Raw genomic sequence first — 18,380 nt, forward strand, 5'->3', positions numbered from 1 at the left:
GACTGATATAACTAAAGGCATACTTCAGTTTTTAGGACTAGCCAGCTGTTACAGCAACTAAATGCTACAAATATTGCCTTTATTCCAAAAGTTGTTGATCCTGAGTTTGCTGCACAATTCAAACCTATTGTTTGTTGTAATGTCCTTTACAAAACTATTTCCAAGATGATATGTGTTAGACTAAAGGAGACAGTAAACAAGATTATTTGTTAAGGCACTATAACAGAAAGACCTCACCTCGATGTTTGATGAAGTAGATTTACGGAAAGCCTATGATATGGTGAATTGGGAGTTCTTACAGGAGGTGCTAGTAGGCTATGAATTTCCCTTTGATTTTGTGCATATCATTATGACTTGTGTAACTTCTCTTCACTTTACTGTCAAAGTTAATGGTGAGGGTTATGGTTACTTCCCAGGTAAGAGAGGCTTAAGGCAAGGAGATCCAATCTCTCCTTTGTTTTTTGTCTTGATCATGGAATACTTATCAAGGACTTTGAAGAGCATGAGTGATTTTCCGGACTTTAGGTTTCATCCTATGTGTAAAGATTTGAGACTGACTCACTTAGTATTTGCTGATGATCTCATGATATTCTGTAAAGGGGACTTGAAGTCTGTAACAAGAGTGATGGAAGCTCTCAATCATTTTAGTTCTACCTCAGGGTTAGTAGTAAATTTGGAGAAATCTAGCATCTTTATGGCTGGAATAAAGTATGATGAGAGAGATGCAATTTTGGAAAACACTAGATTCTCAATAGGGGTTTTTCCAATCAGGTATCTTGGGCTTCCTTTGTCCCCCAAGAAGTGGAGTAAGATAGATTGTAATGAGCTGATAGACAAGATCACAAGTAGGATAAGGACTGGGTATGCCAAACAGTTATCTTATGCAGGGAGATTGCAAATTCTCAACTTGGTATTATTTTCTACCTTTAATTTTTAGACTGCAGTATTTGTTTTACCTCAGAGTGTATTGAATGAGGTAGATAACGGGTGCAAACGATTCTTATGGGGAGGTAATGAGGAGAAGAGAAAGATCAATTTAGTGGTGTGGGATCTAGTCTGTATGCCTAAGTGTAATGGTGGGTTGAGTATCAAAGGCAACAGACTCTGGAATTTGGCTGCTGTTGGTAAACTAATATGGCAGATTGTGGTGGATAAAGCTTTGTTGTGGGTGAAATGGGTGCATGACATTTATATAAAAGCTGACCCAACTTTCTGGAAACATAGACAACCTCAAAACTGTAGTTGGTACTGGAAGAAGCTGAATTCGTTAAAGGGTGAAATGTCATCTTGGTATACTCAAGGACAGTACAATCTTACGGGTGGAGGGAGATATTAAATAACGAGTAGCTACATGGCTCTGCTGGGAACTCAAAGGAGATTGGTGTCTGCTAACTTAATTTTGAACTCAATATCTCAACCAAAGCATAGGTTTATTGCATGGTTAGCAACTAAAGAGAGATTACTTACTAAAAGTGGACTAATCAAGCTCAACATTCAAGTAGACGATGCGACATGCTGTTTATGTACTTCATCAGTGATTGAAACTGCCAAACACTTGTTTGCTGAGTGCTGCTGGTTCAAAACTATTAGGCAAGCATTGTTGGATTGGCTTGGAATTCATCTGCTGCAAGGGAATGTGCAACAAGTCTTTGATAGTATTCAAAGGCAACATTGGAAATGCTTTCAGAAGAATATTGTAGCAGCAGTATGGGGGGCATTGATTTACCACACATGGAGAGCTCGTAACAGAAGGATTTTTCAAGGACAAAGTGCACATACGGAGAGGGTCATCACTCAGATAAAGCAAGAACTTTTTGTTAGATTAACTATACCTTGTCACCCCTTCGTCGGAAAATTATACTATTTTTATATGCTCAAAAATATTTTTTTTGAACCCCCTTCGACTAATCCATATATTTACTTCTGAACCCCCTTAAAGAAAAGTCTGGCGTTGTCACTATAGGAAACTTCTTAAATGTAGTGGACTCATGCATAGAATTTACATGTAATTAGCAGTTTTCTTGAGGCCTTGCTTATATTCCCTGATACAGGAATAACTGGTAGACGGCTCTTTAGTTTGTTCTTGGTGTTGTTCTGTTCGTCAATGGTAATATTTACAGTGTTACCATTTTTTTTTTTTTTTTAATATATAAGAAATTAAACATTACCTAAGTATTTTGCCTTAGAAGAGAATTAAACACAAATACCCCGTGATAAATATCATTCCACTTCAGTATGAATTTATATACGTTGATTGTAAAAAAAAAAGTTCATTTTTGATGAAATGTAACTTGTTATAATATGTCAATTATCAATTTTTTCAGTAATGAATCAATGCTTCTCCTAAACAGTGTAATTGTGCAAAAAATCTGGTATCCATCTTACATATGCAAGTAGCAATATACTAAGTAACGAGGAACATATTTATTTCATGAAAAAAAAAAAAAAAGTATAAATGTACACCTTAACTTATCATATTTATATAAATTTTAATCCTTACAAAGTAATTATAAAAGTTTCAAATAATTTTATATTTTCGTCGGATGTATCGGGAGCTAATTATAAACCTTTTATAAAGGAAAAAAATGTATTTTCGTTGAATGTATTATGTATCTCAACAAATTCAAAATCGAAAAAATATATCAGAGCTAATTATGTATCTTTACAATGGAAAAAATGAATTTTCGTTGAATGTATCGGGAGCTAATTATATATCTTGATAGCCCCAAAATCGAGATTTTGATTAATTATGCAAAACATCGGGTTTAAGCTTCAAACTATTGAAATTTATGTTATTTGGCTTTATTTTATCTAAAAATTACACAAATACATAACTTATGTTTTCAATATTATAAAAAATCTCAACTCTCTAAACATATTACAAAAATCCCAACATATAAAAAGAATGCAAAGTATATATCGGCTATGTTATGTATATTAATAGGAAGAGAGAATAACGTAATTAAAAAAGTGAGAGAGAGTATAATTACTTTCCAATTTGTCATTATCAATCATCTCCGCGATTATTAACTACTATTATCAAACCACCAATCATTTTCACCACTATTATTAGTCATGCTCGCCAATCATCTACATCACCAGACAAACTAGATTATACATCACTAGCACACTTTCGTCACTTATCACCACTATCAGTCACCTTTATTATTAATTTTTACCGTACAATCATCACCCATATCCAAAACAACAAGTTGTCATAACTAACTAATAATTAGGTAACACTTAAGTTATAAAGACAATATTAATTTGTGATTTAAAATTAATTGGATTAGATGGTTATTTTTTTTATGGTCTATCAAGAATGGTCCTAAAGAAATTTAAAAATAAAAACTTAATTGACCAATCAGTCTGACATTGTTTTTTTGTAACAGAAAAACCCATGTTGAATTTGGCTCCATTTACAATTGCACTTTCCCATAATATCAGATAATATTATTTAAAGTAAAAAAGTAAAAAAAAAAGAGTAAAAATGATTGATTGCATATCCCAAAGCTGATATTTATTTTGTCTGTTTGTAACTATTTTCACCATTCATAGGCTAGTGTGTGTATTATTATTTTAAGATTTATTTATTTATTTGTATAGATTTTCATTAGTAAGATTTTGAACAACATTATAATATAATTAAAGTATATTTATGTTGATAACTTTCATTACTATTTTATGTTGTAATATTATTGTCAGTCATTATATCTATACCATTTTTATTAGTATAATTATATTTAACATTATCGTCATTGTCGTCACCTCCGTTGCTACCTCCAACGCCGCAATAGGCAATTTCTATCGTCAACCATCTGTATTATCACAATTATCATCATCGCCAACTATCATCGATCCATAAGCAACTACTAGCGTTTATCAACTTTATCAATATTATAACCACCCCACTACTATCAATCATCACCACAACGTCAGTCATTACAACATTCGTTACCTACACCTGTGTCCATCATCACAATTATTACTACTATCATTACTAGTGTCTTACACCAACCATTACTATCAGTGGCGGATCCAGGAATTCAAGGTTGTGGGTGCTTAAAAAAATTTATAAAAAATAGTACGTAGTTGTAGGAATTCGAACCGAAAAAGATGGACATGAGAGTCACATCATCAAGCCACTGCACCCAATCATATGTTTGTTCTCTAGGTGTTTTTTAATAAATTATACTCCCTCCGTCCCAAATTATGTGTCATAATTTTCTTTTTAATCCGTCCCAAAATAAGTGTCGCCTTTCCTTATTTGGCAACCTTTTTAAAGGCATAATTACCCTTTTACCCTTATTGGTCCCACTTAATTAAAAAAAAAAATATTGACACATTTTTTGATAAAGAATAATTTGGTAAACTTTACCAAGTCCTCCCTTATTTCTTAAACTTCGTGCCCGGTCAAATGGCGACACATAAAATGGGACGGAGGGAGTACCATTTATTCTGTGTTTCTTATATAATTATACCTAATCTACGTCGAGTTTAGTGGGTGTCGGAGCACCCAAAAATTACACGTGGGTCCACCCCTGATTACCACCACCATCAATAGCAAAAATAATAATTTATTTTTTTAACTAAATAATAATTTTATTTTACTAACTTTATATTTTTCGACAGTTAATAGTTTCTATTTAATTTTTATACTTATTATGTTTACAAATAAATAATTATGTGCCATTCAAATTTTGAAAAACAAAAAATCTTAATCATTCAATATTCTAATCTAGAGGCAACATCTTAATTATTCAGATAAGTTTGATTTAAAAACTTCTCATTTACGATTTTAATTTTAGTTGGGGGGGGGGGGGGTGAGGTTATATATCCAATAATTGTAATCAACAAAAACAATAATTAATAAGGAGACAACAATCAGAAAGAAAATAGAAAAAATAATTACGTATGAAGAAATTAAATTAAGAAAAAAAGAATTGAAATGATTAATTTTCTTTTTCACAAATTTTTTCCTAGAAATTTCTTAAAGATATATTGAAATATTTTCATGCGTCTTTACTTGAAAAAGTGGAGACGCGTTCATACTATATTTTACTTATTTTATTTCATACTTTGCTCAGTCGGTCTATAATACCAACTGAGTATAAGTGGACCCGTACTCATTCTTACTGTGTCTTTTCGGCGCAGATCCTAGCACAAATACGACATGTGGAGATTGAGATCATGCTGTTGGTTGATGATCAGGGGTGGAGCTACCTTTGGTTTAGGGGTTCATCCGAACCCCCTTCGATAAAAAATTATACTATTATTTAAACATGGTTAAAACAATTTTTTATGTATATATAGTAGAGGTTGAACCCTCTTCGGCTCGTTCGTATATTCATTTATTCAATTTTTGAACCCCCTTAGTAGTAATCCTAGTCTGCCACTGTTGATGATATTCGAGGCACTGGACCGTTCTAGTGTTCAAGATGGATTTTCGAACCTCACTCTATCTTGCTTATGTCTTTATTTGGATCAGAGATGGACTTTAATTTGTACTTTTAGTTTCAGATTTGTATTTAGATTTGCTCTTACATTATAACACCAGATTTTGGGTGGTTTATGTTATTTTTTCAGACTTCCGTTTATTATGTATTTATTTAGTGATTGGCATGACTTCATTCTAGAAGTCTCGTTTTGAGTTTATGTTATTATCGATATTTGTATTATCTTATCAGTTTGGGTGATCGGCTTACTTGTTAAGGCTAGACCGCGATAAGTGTCATTATGACCTAGTTTTTGAGTCGTGACAGATTCTCAATTGATATCTTTTAGATAAGGGTGTGGCTCTAGTATATACGTAATATAATTTTCGGACGAATTCGAGGGTCGAGTCTCAGTTGATACCTTTTGGATATATAAGGGCGTGGCTCCTCCCCAGAGTATATATATAATATAATTTTCCAACGAATTCGAAGGTCGATCGAGTCTCAGTTGACAACTTTTGGATAAGGGTGTGGCTCCTCCCTTGATTCTCCATCACACAAATTATCTTATCTTATATATAATAATAATCTAAAAAGAGTATAATGATATATGTTTCCTCTATAAATAGTTTCTTATGACATGCTTATTTTTCAGACCAACCCAAAAAAACAAGAACAATAACTAACTCTCTGTCAATGGCAATGAAAGTTGTTGTAGTGTTGTTCATTGCAATGGTTGTTTTGACAGAGCACAATGCTATGGCTGGTACATTAACATGTCTGGCAGGATGTGCAGCTAAAGGAGGATCTCCAGACAACTTACTTAACTGCCTCATTGGTTGTGGTACACCATGTTCAATACAATGTGCAGTTAACAACAAAACACCTGAGGACGTAGCTAAGTGCCTTGCAGATTGTGGTACACCATGTCCAGCAAAATGTGCAAGAGATTCCACAACTGTTCCATCCCTTGCTGTGTGCCTCATTGGTTGCTTTTCACCATTTGTAACTCATGAGGACATTCAAACTCCAGACCGTACTACTACTGTTTGCACTGTTGGATGTTCTCTTGGAATTTGTTCTCAATTTCTCAATGGTAATAACTCACTAACACTTCTTGCCTTTCTAGCAGATACTTGCATGTCCTAATACTCGCGGAAATATACATGCATGCGATGTATCTGAGACTAAACAGACGTACACCTTAACTATGTATCTGCACGTCTTAATTAACATGCACCTGCATCTATTGGAGGCAGTGGTGGGGCCAGAATTTTCACTAAGGGGATTCAAAATCGAAAGAAGTAGGCATACGGACTAGCCGAAGGGAGTTCAAACATCAATTATATATACATAAAAAATAATTTTAACCCTGTATAAATAGTATAATTTTCCGCCGAAGGGGGTTTGGGTGAACTTCCTAACCATTAGGTGGCGCTCTCCGCCCCTGTCTGGAGGGTTACTTGTCTATAATGTATCCGCAACTACACGATGTATCAGTGTTGTTTTTTAATTGTACGTTATAGTAATGTGATTTGTATTGTTTACCCTTTATTTTATCTTCTACAATGTATAAACAGGGGCGGCTCAATAAAATTAATGGATCCGTATATAAACAGGGGCAACTCATTAATTTATCTGATTAATTTTGCAGATGAGGAGATGTTTGGAGCTTGCATGAAAAGCTGTGGTAACAACCATTGCGCCATTGGTGGCAATTATATTGCTAGCTCTAGAGAAAGCTTAAGAAGAAGAAGGATTAATTTGCTCTAAGAATTTAAGGCCACAAAGTATGTGTCTTATGACATTATGTTATGTATTGAATTTGAGATTTTCTAAGTTATGTACTTGTGTTGTGTAATGAATAAAACTTTAGTGCTTCCTATTAATGCACTAGAGAAGTTAATTACTTCCTTTTGATTTACTCAATATCCATGACATTAATTTAGCAAGCTTTTTATGGAAACAAAAAATGCTAGATCTTTGCTATTTCAATCTAAACTTCCAATTGAATATTGTGTGTGGGGGGAAGGGGTAAAACTTACATGCACCCGATATATACATCAACCCAATACATTGTGGGAATATTGGCTCCTCTCCATTTCCACTCTCTCCATTTCCCCAAGTTTCTATCTTGATTGGTGTCATATGACATAGTTCAAATTAAATGGCTAAGATTTAGTTATTCTAAAATACAACTCTAACTATAATTTAGATAATAAATACTTTATATATTTATTTTAAAAAATTATTATAATTCCACAATCTTAGCAACATGTCCATAAATAAAGGAACAAAAAATTTTCTCTTCCAACCTTTTTTTCCTACGCAAGAATTTCATCTTTTAATTTCTTTATCAATTGATTTTTTTTATTATTAGTTTTTTTTTTAAATTTTTGTTTAACAATTAACTATTTTTTTTTAAAAAAAGTAGGTGAAATAAAGTAGGAGATATAATTGGCTCTTCTATTTTAGATTAATTTTTTATCACCTTTTTTGAAAATTTTATTTAAAATTAAATATTTTAATTTCTTTAAAATAGGTGAAATAAAATAGGGAGAAAATGAGAGAAATCTCTCGTATTTTATTTTATTTTATTTTTGAAAATTTTCTTTAATAATTATCTATTTTATTTTCTTTAAAATAGGTGAAATAAAATAGGAGAACTTGTAGACTCTGCCATTTTTTTTTTTTAAATAAAATAGTTAGTAATTATTAAAGAGAAAGTTCTCAAAATGCAATAAAAAGGTTAATTTAAATAGAAATTAAAAGATAGACCATGCGTATGAAAAATAATTTAGAAAGAAAAGACTTTTTGTTGCTATATTTATGAACAAGATAATATGTTGCTAAGATTGTGGAATTACAATAATTTTTTAAAATAAATGTATAATGTATTTATTATCTAAATTATAGTTAGAGTTGTATTTTAGAATAATCAAATCTTAGCCATTTAATTTGAACTATGCCATATATCATCAATCAAAATAGGAACTTGGGGAAAATGGAGAGGAGCCAACTCCCAATACATGCATGACATGTGTTTGAATTTAGAGTTCATGTTATTTAATTATGATTAGTTAATAAGTATTTTACTTAATTTATGCACTTAATCATAGTAAAGAATATTAGTTTGATGTATACACCGATTGCGTAAATTTTTACCGGGGATTTGTCTTCAAACAACTTAATTATTTGATGAACAAATTTCCTTCACCATTATTACATCACAAAAAGAAATTCAGTGCGTTTATTTGCATGCATGCATAATAATAATCAACGTGGAGGACATGGTGTCATACTCAAACCTATGATAGCTGACTATAAAAAGACAATTATAGCTTCTTAGATAGCCAATATTATCATTATTAAAAAAAAAAAAAAAGGACCTATAAAATCGATTCGTAAAATTGATCAATGTCGGTTAGTTAATTACCTCTCTATGTTATTTCTGAAGTAGAGGTAAAATTTATATAAACTGGCCTCTTCGAATCGAAGATTTGCAGGATTGGGGGTATGTTCTTGTTGCTGGTGGTCGATTTTTTGATTTGTTTTTATATTAATATCGGTGAAGCACGATCAATTTTTTTATACCTAAAAAATTGAGAAAAATGAGTCCATAGACCCTCCCACGTCTTTAATTAAAAAAAAGGGGACAAGTGGATCCCACAATGTCCCCAAGTTAAAAAAATAAAGTCGCTTGAACAATTGGGACAGTTGTTCGACAACTGTATTAGTTGTCACAACAACTTCGCACAGTTGTCGAACAACTTCACAAAGTTGTCGAACAACTTTGATAGTCGTTGAGAGTTCGCAAAGTTGTCGAACAACTATCAAAATTGTTCTACACTTTACGAAGTTGAACAAAAATATTTTAAAAAAAAATTATCCCTTCCACCTAATTTTTGAAACTTGAAGAACCCTCACTTAATTGGAAAACTTGTTTGTCCCTTCTAATTTAATTGTTGACTAATATCGCGGAATTACTTTTGTGAAAATCAATCGATGTCAGTCAATTATCTTAAAATAAAAATATATTTCAATTAGTTGTTTTTGTGTATTTTTTTTTTTTTGAAGAAATTGATCGAATTTGTTCTATTATTCTCCCAAAAAAATAAGCTTGAAGAATAAGGACGGCCCAGTGCACAGAAATCTTACTATGCACAGAATTTATGAAAAGATTGGAAGTGGATCACAAGGATTCAGTATTATACATAGTCTTGACCTATGTTTCTGAACGAGGTTGTTTTCCATCTTAGTAATTGTAGTATTGCTCCTTTAATTTTGTAAAACCCTGTAAATTAGTGATTATAATTTATTTTGGGCCTTTCTTCGGGTTTATTGATAATTTTTTATTTGAATCCTGATAAGAGATGTTAACAGAATGATTTGGAAAAATTTTAAAATTTTTGAAAGGGTTTGGGGTCATTTCGGGACCCTAAACCAGTGAGGGTCCTCAATAAGAGCGAGACACGCAACCTACACCTCGTGATAAGGGTGTACAAACTGCCTACGCCCCGCGATAAGGACGTGCCACGCTGCTGCGCAAAATCCGCCTAGTTTTACTTTTTAATCCTTTGCCTTATGAAACAACTTAAAACGCCCTTTGAACCCCTATTACTCATCAGTTCTCACTTTTAACATTGTTTTTCTTCTCCAACTCCCAAATCAAGAAATACAACGGTTATCTCAGGAAGTCAATCCTCCGGGCTTTTGAACTCCAATTTCTCTCCAAACTCTTTCGTTATTCAGGTATATTGGACACTCCCTAATTTAAATATTATATTATTATACATAACTTTATTTTTATTTAACTGCTCTTGAATGTTGATTTTGAACTAGGGTTGAGGATTTTGGGATTGTGATACTCTTGCATGATTTTTTCTTATTTTAATGGTTCGTTTATGTTTTAAAAGATGGATCGGAACTGAATTTGTGCATTGTGATAATGGTGGAATGGGTAATTCGAATTTTCACAAAGTTGATGAATTTTGATATGATGATGATATGAACCTCAACACACATTATAAACTTGACTTTAAACAAGGATTCTACATAACTTAACTTATCTTTGAAAATATTGAAATTGTTGAGCTTTATGACTGACTTTGAGATTTTAATGCAATTTAAGGATGAGTGTGAGCATGATTTTGGATAATGAAGTTAAGGAGAGGATAGTGATTATGATAATGGTTCTTTGCATGATATAAATAGTTTGCAAGTCTTGATATGACGATACCAATATGAATATGCCTAATGAAAGATTCCATGACTAATGTTATATGAAAAGTGTTTTAATTTGCTCTAAAGAAAATTATATAGCTCATCGTGAAGGCGTAAGCCTCTGTGACCAACGTCAAAAACCTATATTTGCAGGCATAGGGATGTCGTACCTTAATTGGACGACCTGATTCTGTCCCTAACACGAGTATAATGTGTATGATGGCTTTAGTCCATTGTGACCTTAGTCTAACCTCAGTACCTGCGGGCTCCACCGGTTGGGGAGTACCGAACTCTATAGCCCATGGGTGACTAGATGACCCACATTGTCATGGGTTAGCAGAAGACCGTGAAAGTTATATAGTCCAGGATTAAATTTTAAATGTTCATATATCTCGTCCCTCACCCCTACCCTGACATCTTATTCTATATATACTTAATGTACATGTGGTTAACAACTAACTTTGGCAAATGCTTACATATTTTATCCCTTTTCTTGGGTTACATATCAGTACTTCCCGCACTGATCGTCCCTGAACGACAACTCCCCTTATGATTTATAAGGAGTCTTGACGAGTTGTAAGAATCCAAATCATAGCCTGATCAGTGTGTGTGGCTAAATTTTTTGTTCTGAATACGAGCGACTCCCAACGATTCGTATGGACTCATTACAAGTCGTGATGTCCCAACCATATTCAAACCAGTGTATGTTTCAAGTGTTGTTGTCCTAGTGACGACTAGGACCCAATGAGTCGTAGGGTCCCCTAACGATCCGTATGATATAAGTCGCAGGGTCAACAATAAATGTGCCTAATGACACTGTCTTGGCTATGAATCGTGATGACGAGTCGTAACGTGTCGTTACGAGTCGCAATGCGATCCACAGTCACTGGATAAGTTGAGGACACTTTGGACATTTCCCTCTTTACCCACTTAGATTTCACATTCATAAAACACCTTTGGGGCATTATTTTAACACTTTAACAAATCAAAAGTCCTCTTTACTCTCTCAAGTTCCTTCAAGCAAAACAAGCTAGGGTTTTCTCAAGGTTGAGCATTTAGGGGTCAATTCAAGGTTTCTTCTCCCTAATTGAGAATCCTTCAGGTATGTTACTCTTCCCCAACAATTATTTTGTCTAAAACATGTATTTTAAAGTATTATTCATATGGTCTTGATGTTGATTTGGGAACATGGGTTGAGGGTTTTAAATATTTATTTTTGAACAATGTTTTCCATGGTTTACATATGATTGTTCATGCTTTACTTACAATTTTGAACTTGTGGGATGCATGGTTATGGTGAATAAACTAGGGAATTGTGATTTTCCTTAATTTGTTAATATTGACAATTGAAGTGGTAATGACCTCAACCTATAATGTGAAATTGGTTTTGAATATGAAAAGTATGCATATTGAACTATTCTTGAACTATCGCATAATGTGAAAAGTTAATGAAGAATAATTCTTTTGAATTGAACCTTATGGGGTTGTGTAATTCTCTAAGTTAATGTATAACTAAGCCAAGAAGGTTGTGAATTTCCCAAGTGATGATAATTGGTTTGGCATATTATATTATCTTGCAAGTATAGTTGGTATGACGATACCAACAACGTATGCCTAAATATGTATTGTGGATCAATGAATGAAAATGTGTGATTAATAATTTAATTGGACTTTAATGAGGGTTGTGTAGTTGAGTCATGAAAGTGGAGGTCCCGAGGGACCAAGACTGGAAATTGCAGTTGCCGATGCGGGGGTCTAAATGACCGTGTGATTCAAGTTCCCCTTATTACATGATTGAGAGGTTTGAGTTCCCCATATTATATTACATGATTGGGTGCTTCAGTCACCTTAGTATGTCGGGAGGTTTAAGTCCCCCGTGGTGCATATGTACATCCTCTAGTTTGTGTGGCAACGCGCATTAGGGTTCTTTCAGCTGGGGGAGAGATGGACCCATATAACCCGTGGATGCCTTATTATGACGGTTGAGCTACACAATCCAGGCCGAAGTTTTAAAGTCCATGTTAAGTTTTGTTTTCTTTTTCATCATATTATTTATGTATGTGTATGATGATGTTCACATGGTTTTGAATTGGATTTGACTTGACTTTATTTTATCCCTTTCCCTGAGTTACATGTTAGTGCTCAATCCACTAACCATCTCCGAATGTTGTATCCCCACACGATGTAGGAATCGGAGATACTTCTACTTTTTCTGTACAGTGTTAGGTGGATCGGCTCGATTCATCGGTCGTTGATGGTAAAGTGATGAGCTTCCATTCTCCGGAAGACTTGGATATTTCATCTGTTTTCATTCTTAGATTAGAATTGAAAGTTCACACTATCATTAATATTGTCATTGTCATTGTCAGGGTCGGGGGCATGTCCCGACACTTTATTGATTTCAGTTTTGTTAGAAATCTTTGTGGATTACAATGAACTTAGGTGATGTTGGTTGATCGTTTTGGTTGGTTACCAGTTATCGATTATAGACATGTCTTAATTTCTTCGAGCTTATCTTATGCTATCTAGTTATATGTTCAAAATTCATCCGCTGTTACGAATATTATATTCTATTTGGTTAGGTTCAGGGGTGGTCTTCGGTACTCGTTAGACTTGAGATACTCATCACGACTAGGCACTGGTTCGAATCGTGACAAAGTTGGTATCAGATCCTAGATTTGGTTTCATTGGGTGTCCATAACATTGTGTCAAGTAGAGTCTCTTTTATGGGTGTGTAGCGCGCTACACTTATAAGGGAGGGTCTACGAGGAATTTATGAATGTTTTTCTTTCTTGTTGTTCTATTTCGGGCTATATAAAGTCTAAGATTTTGAAATCTCCTTTAATTCCTGTATGTTCTCTTTTCAGATCATGCCTTCCAAAAAATCTGATGCTCGTGAAAACTTTTTTATCCCGTCTGTGGACAATGTGGACAGAGATCACCCTACTCAAGGAGTTCAGATCCTGTCTAGTGTCGCTGCTTTTGGTTGCCCTAGTGGAGTTCCACCGGTTCCCCCTAACCCTCCTCAGATAACTCAAGCTGGTGTGTCTAATGCTGAGTTTCACCAGTTGATCCATTTGCTTACCTAGTTGGTGGCCTCTTAGACTGAGTATGTTACTTTTGTTACTCCATCTTTTGAAGTCACTAGAGTTAGCTAATTTATAAGGTTGAGTCCTCTGACTTTCACTGGTTCTAAAGTTGAGGAAGATCCTCAAAATTTTATTGATGAGATGAAAAAGATTTTTTGTATGATGCATGTTACTGATATAAAGTGTGCGGAGTTCGCTGCTTATCAGTTGAAGGATGTGGTGTATCAGTGATATGAGGAATGGGACCAGTCTAGGGGTGATGATGCTAAGTCTTCTTTGTGGGATGACTTTTCTATTGCTTTTCTTGATCGCTTCTTTCCTCAGGAGTTGAGAGAGGCGAAGGCTGAGGAATTCATAAATTTGAAGCAAGACAGGATGGCAGTAAAAGAGTATGGATTGAAGTTTCATTAGCTATCGCGTTATACTTCGGGATTAGTGTCTAGCATGAGGGCTAGAATGAGGAAGTTTGCTTTCGGGTTGTCCCGTGATTTGATCTTGAAAAGCAAGCTCGCCGTGTTGAAGGATATGGACATCTCTAGACTTATGGTGTATATGTAACAAGTGAAAGAGGAAAAGAAGAAGAAAACTGATATGAGTGAAAGGCAGAATAAGAAGTTTCAATATTCAGATTAGGGTGGAGGTCAGCAGTAGAGTGGTAGAGACGGTGGAAAATGATCTAAGAAGAAGTGGGGCAATTCTGGTTCCTACTCTACAGCTAGTGCTCCTTATCCGAAGTCGTTGGATGATTGTCGTTTTTAGAATAGTGTTGGTCCCAGGGTACAGGATGCCCAACATCAAAGTAGTGGGGCTCAGTCAGCTCCATCATATCCCCCTTGTATATTTTATGGTCAAGTGCATCATAGTGTTTGTGAAGAGAGGAGGAACAAGTGCTTTAAATGTGATTAGATTGGTCATATACAGAGGCATTTTCCTTCTATGGTTGCTTCCAGGGCAAATAAGATCCCTATGATACTTCATCAGCTTCTGCACCAAAGGGTGCTGCTTTTACTTTTGGCTCCGACACCGGTCGGAACCGTCTATACGCTCTTGCCACCCACCAATATTTTAAGGTGTCCTTCGATATTGTTTATGGTATGCTCAAACTTTTCTCTCGTGATGTATATTGTCTACTTGATCCCGAGTCTACCTTTTCTTATGTGACCCTTTATGTGGCTATTCATTTTGGTTTTAATCTTGAGTGTATTTTGGATCTGTTCTCTATGTCCACCCCAGTGTGTGACTCCATTATGGCTAGAAGGGTCTATAAAGGTTGTGTGACTCCGATTTGTTGTAAGGAGACCTCGGTGGATCTAATAGAGTTGAACATGTTAGACTTTGATGTGATTTTGAGGATGAATTTATTGCATTCGTGTTATGCGTCACTTGATTGTCGGACCCGAAGGGTTGGTTTCCATTTCCATATTGAGTCGGTGTTTGAGTGGGAAGGTAGTTCCCTAGTGCCTAAGGAAAGGTTCATTTCGTATCTTAGGGCCCGAAAATTGATTTCCAAGGGATGCCTCTACCATCTAGTGTATGCTAAGAATTCTAGATCCGAAGGTCCTTCTTTGCAGTCTGTCCCTGTTAATGCCGTCTATCAAACCCATTCGATCTCTCTAAGGGTCGTTTGGTAGGAGGAATAAGGGATAACTAATTTCGGGATTGATTTAAAAGAGCTTATCCCATATTTGATTGGGTCAAAATACATTAAATAACTCATTCCGAGATTGTAGTATTATTTTTATCCCTTCTTGAGGATGGGATAACTAATACCGGATAGCTAATTTCAAAATTAATAATCTCGAGATAACTTGTTTCCAACTATACAAACCCAAAAATTATTATTACTCTTTGTCCTATTTTTATGGCAAAAGTTTAATCCCATTAATGATAAAAAGTATATTAAAAAAATATATTTCCCAGAAAGTTTATTTATACCTTAATATTTTTTTTTTAGATAATGAGCCAAAATACATTTGAAGTATATCATATTTTTGCAAATTTCATACTTAATTAATTTCTTCTGCAATTTTGAGTTTCTACTGTTTTACTATAATATGCAAAACCGTTTGTGGCACGTAATTTTAATAGAAATAGATTCGGATTTTATTGACATTTTCTTTTAGTATAAAGTGTGTGGATGTTATTTTAATGAGAGGAATATAAGACTGTAGAGGAAAAGAATATTGGATACGTTTATTTTAATGAAAGTAATGGTTATTAATTATGATCTCTCCAAAATATATTACTCACCCGTTTAATAATACTTATCTACTATTAACTTGACACACACTCTAATAAATAGTAAATAATAAATAAGAAGAGTAATTTTACTATATCAGCTAGGGGTGTGAAAAAATCGAACTGACCGATAAATCAAACCAATAAAAATATTATTGGGTTATTGATATTGTGTTACTGGATTAATAATTTTTTATTGATTTTATAAAAATATTTTGGGTAAACGGTTCGATTTCGATTTTAGCTTATTGGGTTATCGATATAACCAAATAATGATATACTAAATTACTGCTTTACCCCAATTTATGTTATATATATATATATATAATTATATTACTTTATATATATATATATATACACACACTACTTATTCACAATTAAGTGATTCATAAAGTATTAACCTATTCAGGGCAACAAAGACACAATACAAAGTATGGTTATTGCCGTATTGGCAAGGTTGAAGCATTCAGTAGCTTACAACAACTAAGATTTAGTTTTTTTTTGAACTAACATTCATTTCAAGTTTGAAGATTCTTGTTAACGAAAACTCTTTGTGTAGGAGTTTGGCCGTAACTAAGATTCTATTTTTTTTTTATGTTAGTTGTTACTATTTTTATTCTATGAGTATTTTCTTATCGGTTAAACCGAAATCGAACCATTAAGAACCAAAAACCGATAAATCAAAAACCAATAAAAAAAAATCTTATTGGTTGGCTATTGATTTTTTATATTTAAAAATGAAAAATCGATAACCGAATCAATAACGCATAAAATCGAACCAAACCGACCGATGCACACCCCTAACATTAGCCTTTAAATGTAATATATTTTATGCTTTAGAAATACACTGGTTAATGAATAATATTTAATATTAAGGGTAAAATGAACACAAATGGGTAAACTATTCATAAATTTTTTAGAAGTATTGTAAAACATTCATTTTTAGTAACATGAATAAATAAAGATGAACGAAAAGAGTACTACCCCACCATCCCATTTTATGGTAAAAGTTTAATCGAAGAGTTAATGGTAAAAATATCCTTATATTATAAATTTATTTGAGTTTCACATCTTAAAAAAACAATTTAAGTTAATGATCAAAAACACATCTTAAATATCAATATTTTGCAAGTTTTATAACTGAATTATTAGGTCTTAATGTTTTTAACCCAACTATATATCAAAACATATCTCGAAGCTGACTAAATCAAATTGTTTGAATACAATTACCCAAATACGTGTGACAATTTGTCCATAGAGTTTCATCAACATGACAATTGACTAGTTAATGTCAAGGTACTTTTTAATAAATAGTTGGTAATAGAATCACCAAATCTAAGGATGTGAGAATTCAAAATTAAGCAAGGAATATACAATATTTGACAACTAAGTAATATAACAAAGTAAGATCATCGTAAAGTTGACAACACAGAACATTTTAACGTATATAAGCTACTCGATTCCACTGAACTCGTAATAAATGTTGGTTCCTCTTACAAAACGGAGTAAAACGCAAAGAATAACCACCAAATCGAAGGATGTGATAACTCAAAACTAAGCAAAGTATATATATATATATATATATATCTTTGACAACTAAAGTAATAACAAAGTACAATCGTTGTAAAGTTGACAACACGAAACATTTTAACGTATCTAAGCTATTGGATTCTACTGAACCTAAAGATCGAGTAAAACACAAAGAATAACCACCAAATTAAAGGATGTGAGATGTGTACATTATTTGACTACTAAGTAATCAACAAGGTACAAAATAAGATGTAAATTTTTACATGCCTAAAATGATAGAACTATTACACAAGCTAACATAGTAATCTTTTAGAATCATATAATATATAAGAGATGTAAAATGATAAAAGAAAGTTTTCTAACAAGTGAACCACTCCACAACATGAATTGGTGCCTTTATCAACTCCAATAGGATCTCTATCTACCAATAATACTTGATCAGACCTAACAACTAGTAGACCAAGAACATTGCCAATGGCTATTGATCTGAATGATATGGCAAGTTCATACATTGCCAAAAATTTGCCATATCATATGGTTTATGTTGCCACAATCACCCTATTACAAATTCTTTTGTCCACCATCTCAATATCATTAACAATGCTTGTTGCCCTTTCTTGCCCAGATAACCAAGAACAATATCTCTTTAAAATAAAGCAGCATACTCCCCTTCATGCATATCACTTCATATATAAACCACTTTTTTTATCTCAAAACTCACTCAACTATCTATGTATCTATCATCTGTGGCTAAAAGAACTGATAAAACAACTCACCTACCAACTCACAATTCAAGTTTATTTGAAGGGAAATTGGAACGTGGCAACCGAAAGCACACCATGAACCAGACCTCTGAATTTGTCTT

General features: G+C 33.5%; 2 protein-coding genes across 2 annotated transcripts; both read left to right on the plus strand.

The window, feature by feature from the left end:
• Positions 1-1,351: 1,351 nt before the first annotated feature.
• Positions 1,352-2,057, plus strand: LOC107844122. Its single transcript, XM_016688615.1, has 2 exons — positions 1,352-1,816; positions 2,052-2,057. The coding sequence occupies exons 1-2, from the start codon at positions 1,352-1,354 to the stop codon at positions 2,055-2,057; spliced, it is 471 nt and encodes a 156-aa protein (XP_016544101.1).
• Positions 2,058-6,063: 4,006 nt separating this feature from the next.
• On the plus strand, positions 6,064-7,344 carry LOC107844911. Its single transcript, XM_016689234.2, has 2 exons — positions 6,064-6,531; positions 7,090-7,344. Exons 1-2 carry the CDS (start codon positions 6,132-6,134, stop codon positions 7,206-7,208), a joined length of 519 nt encoding a protein of 172 aa, XP_016544720.2. The 5' UTR covers positions 6,064-6,131; the 3' UTR covers positions 7,209-7,344.
• The last annotated feature ends 11,036 nt before the right edge of the window (positions 7,345-18,380 follow it).

The sequence above is a fragment of the Capsicum annuum genome, chromosome 10, assembly GCF_002878395.1.
Source record: "Capsicum annuum cultivar UCD-10X-F1 chromosome 10, UCD10Xv1.1, whole genome shotgun sequence".
NCBI lineage: Eukaryota > Viridiplantae > Streptophyta > Magnoliopsida > Solanales > Solanaceae > Capsicum > Capsicum annuum.

Coding starts and splice junctions, on each gene's coding strand:
- LOC107844911 (XM_016689234.2), top strand. CDS start 6,132: ATGGCAATGAAAGTTGTTGTAGTGTTGTTCATTGCAATGGTTGTTTTG. Junction 6,532..7,089: donor TTGTTCTCAATTTCTCAATG/GTAATAACTCAC, acceptor TTAATTTTGCAG/ATGAGGAGATGTTTGGAGCT.
- LOC107844122 (XM_016688615.1), top strand. CDS start 1,352: ATGGCTCTGCTGGGAACTCAAAGGAGATTGGTGTCTGCTAACTTAATT.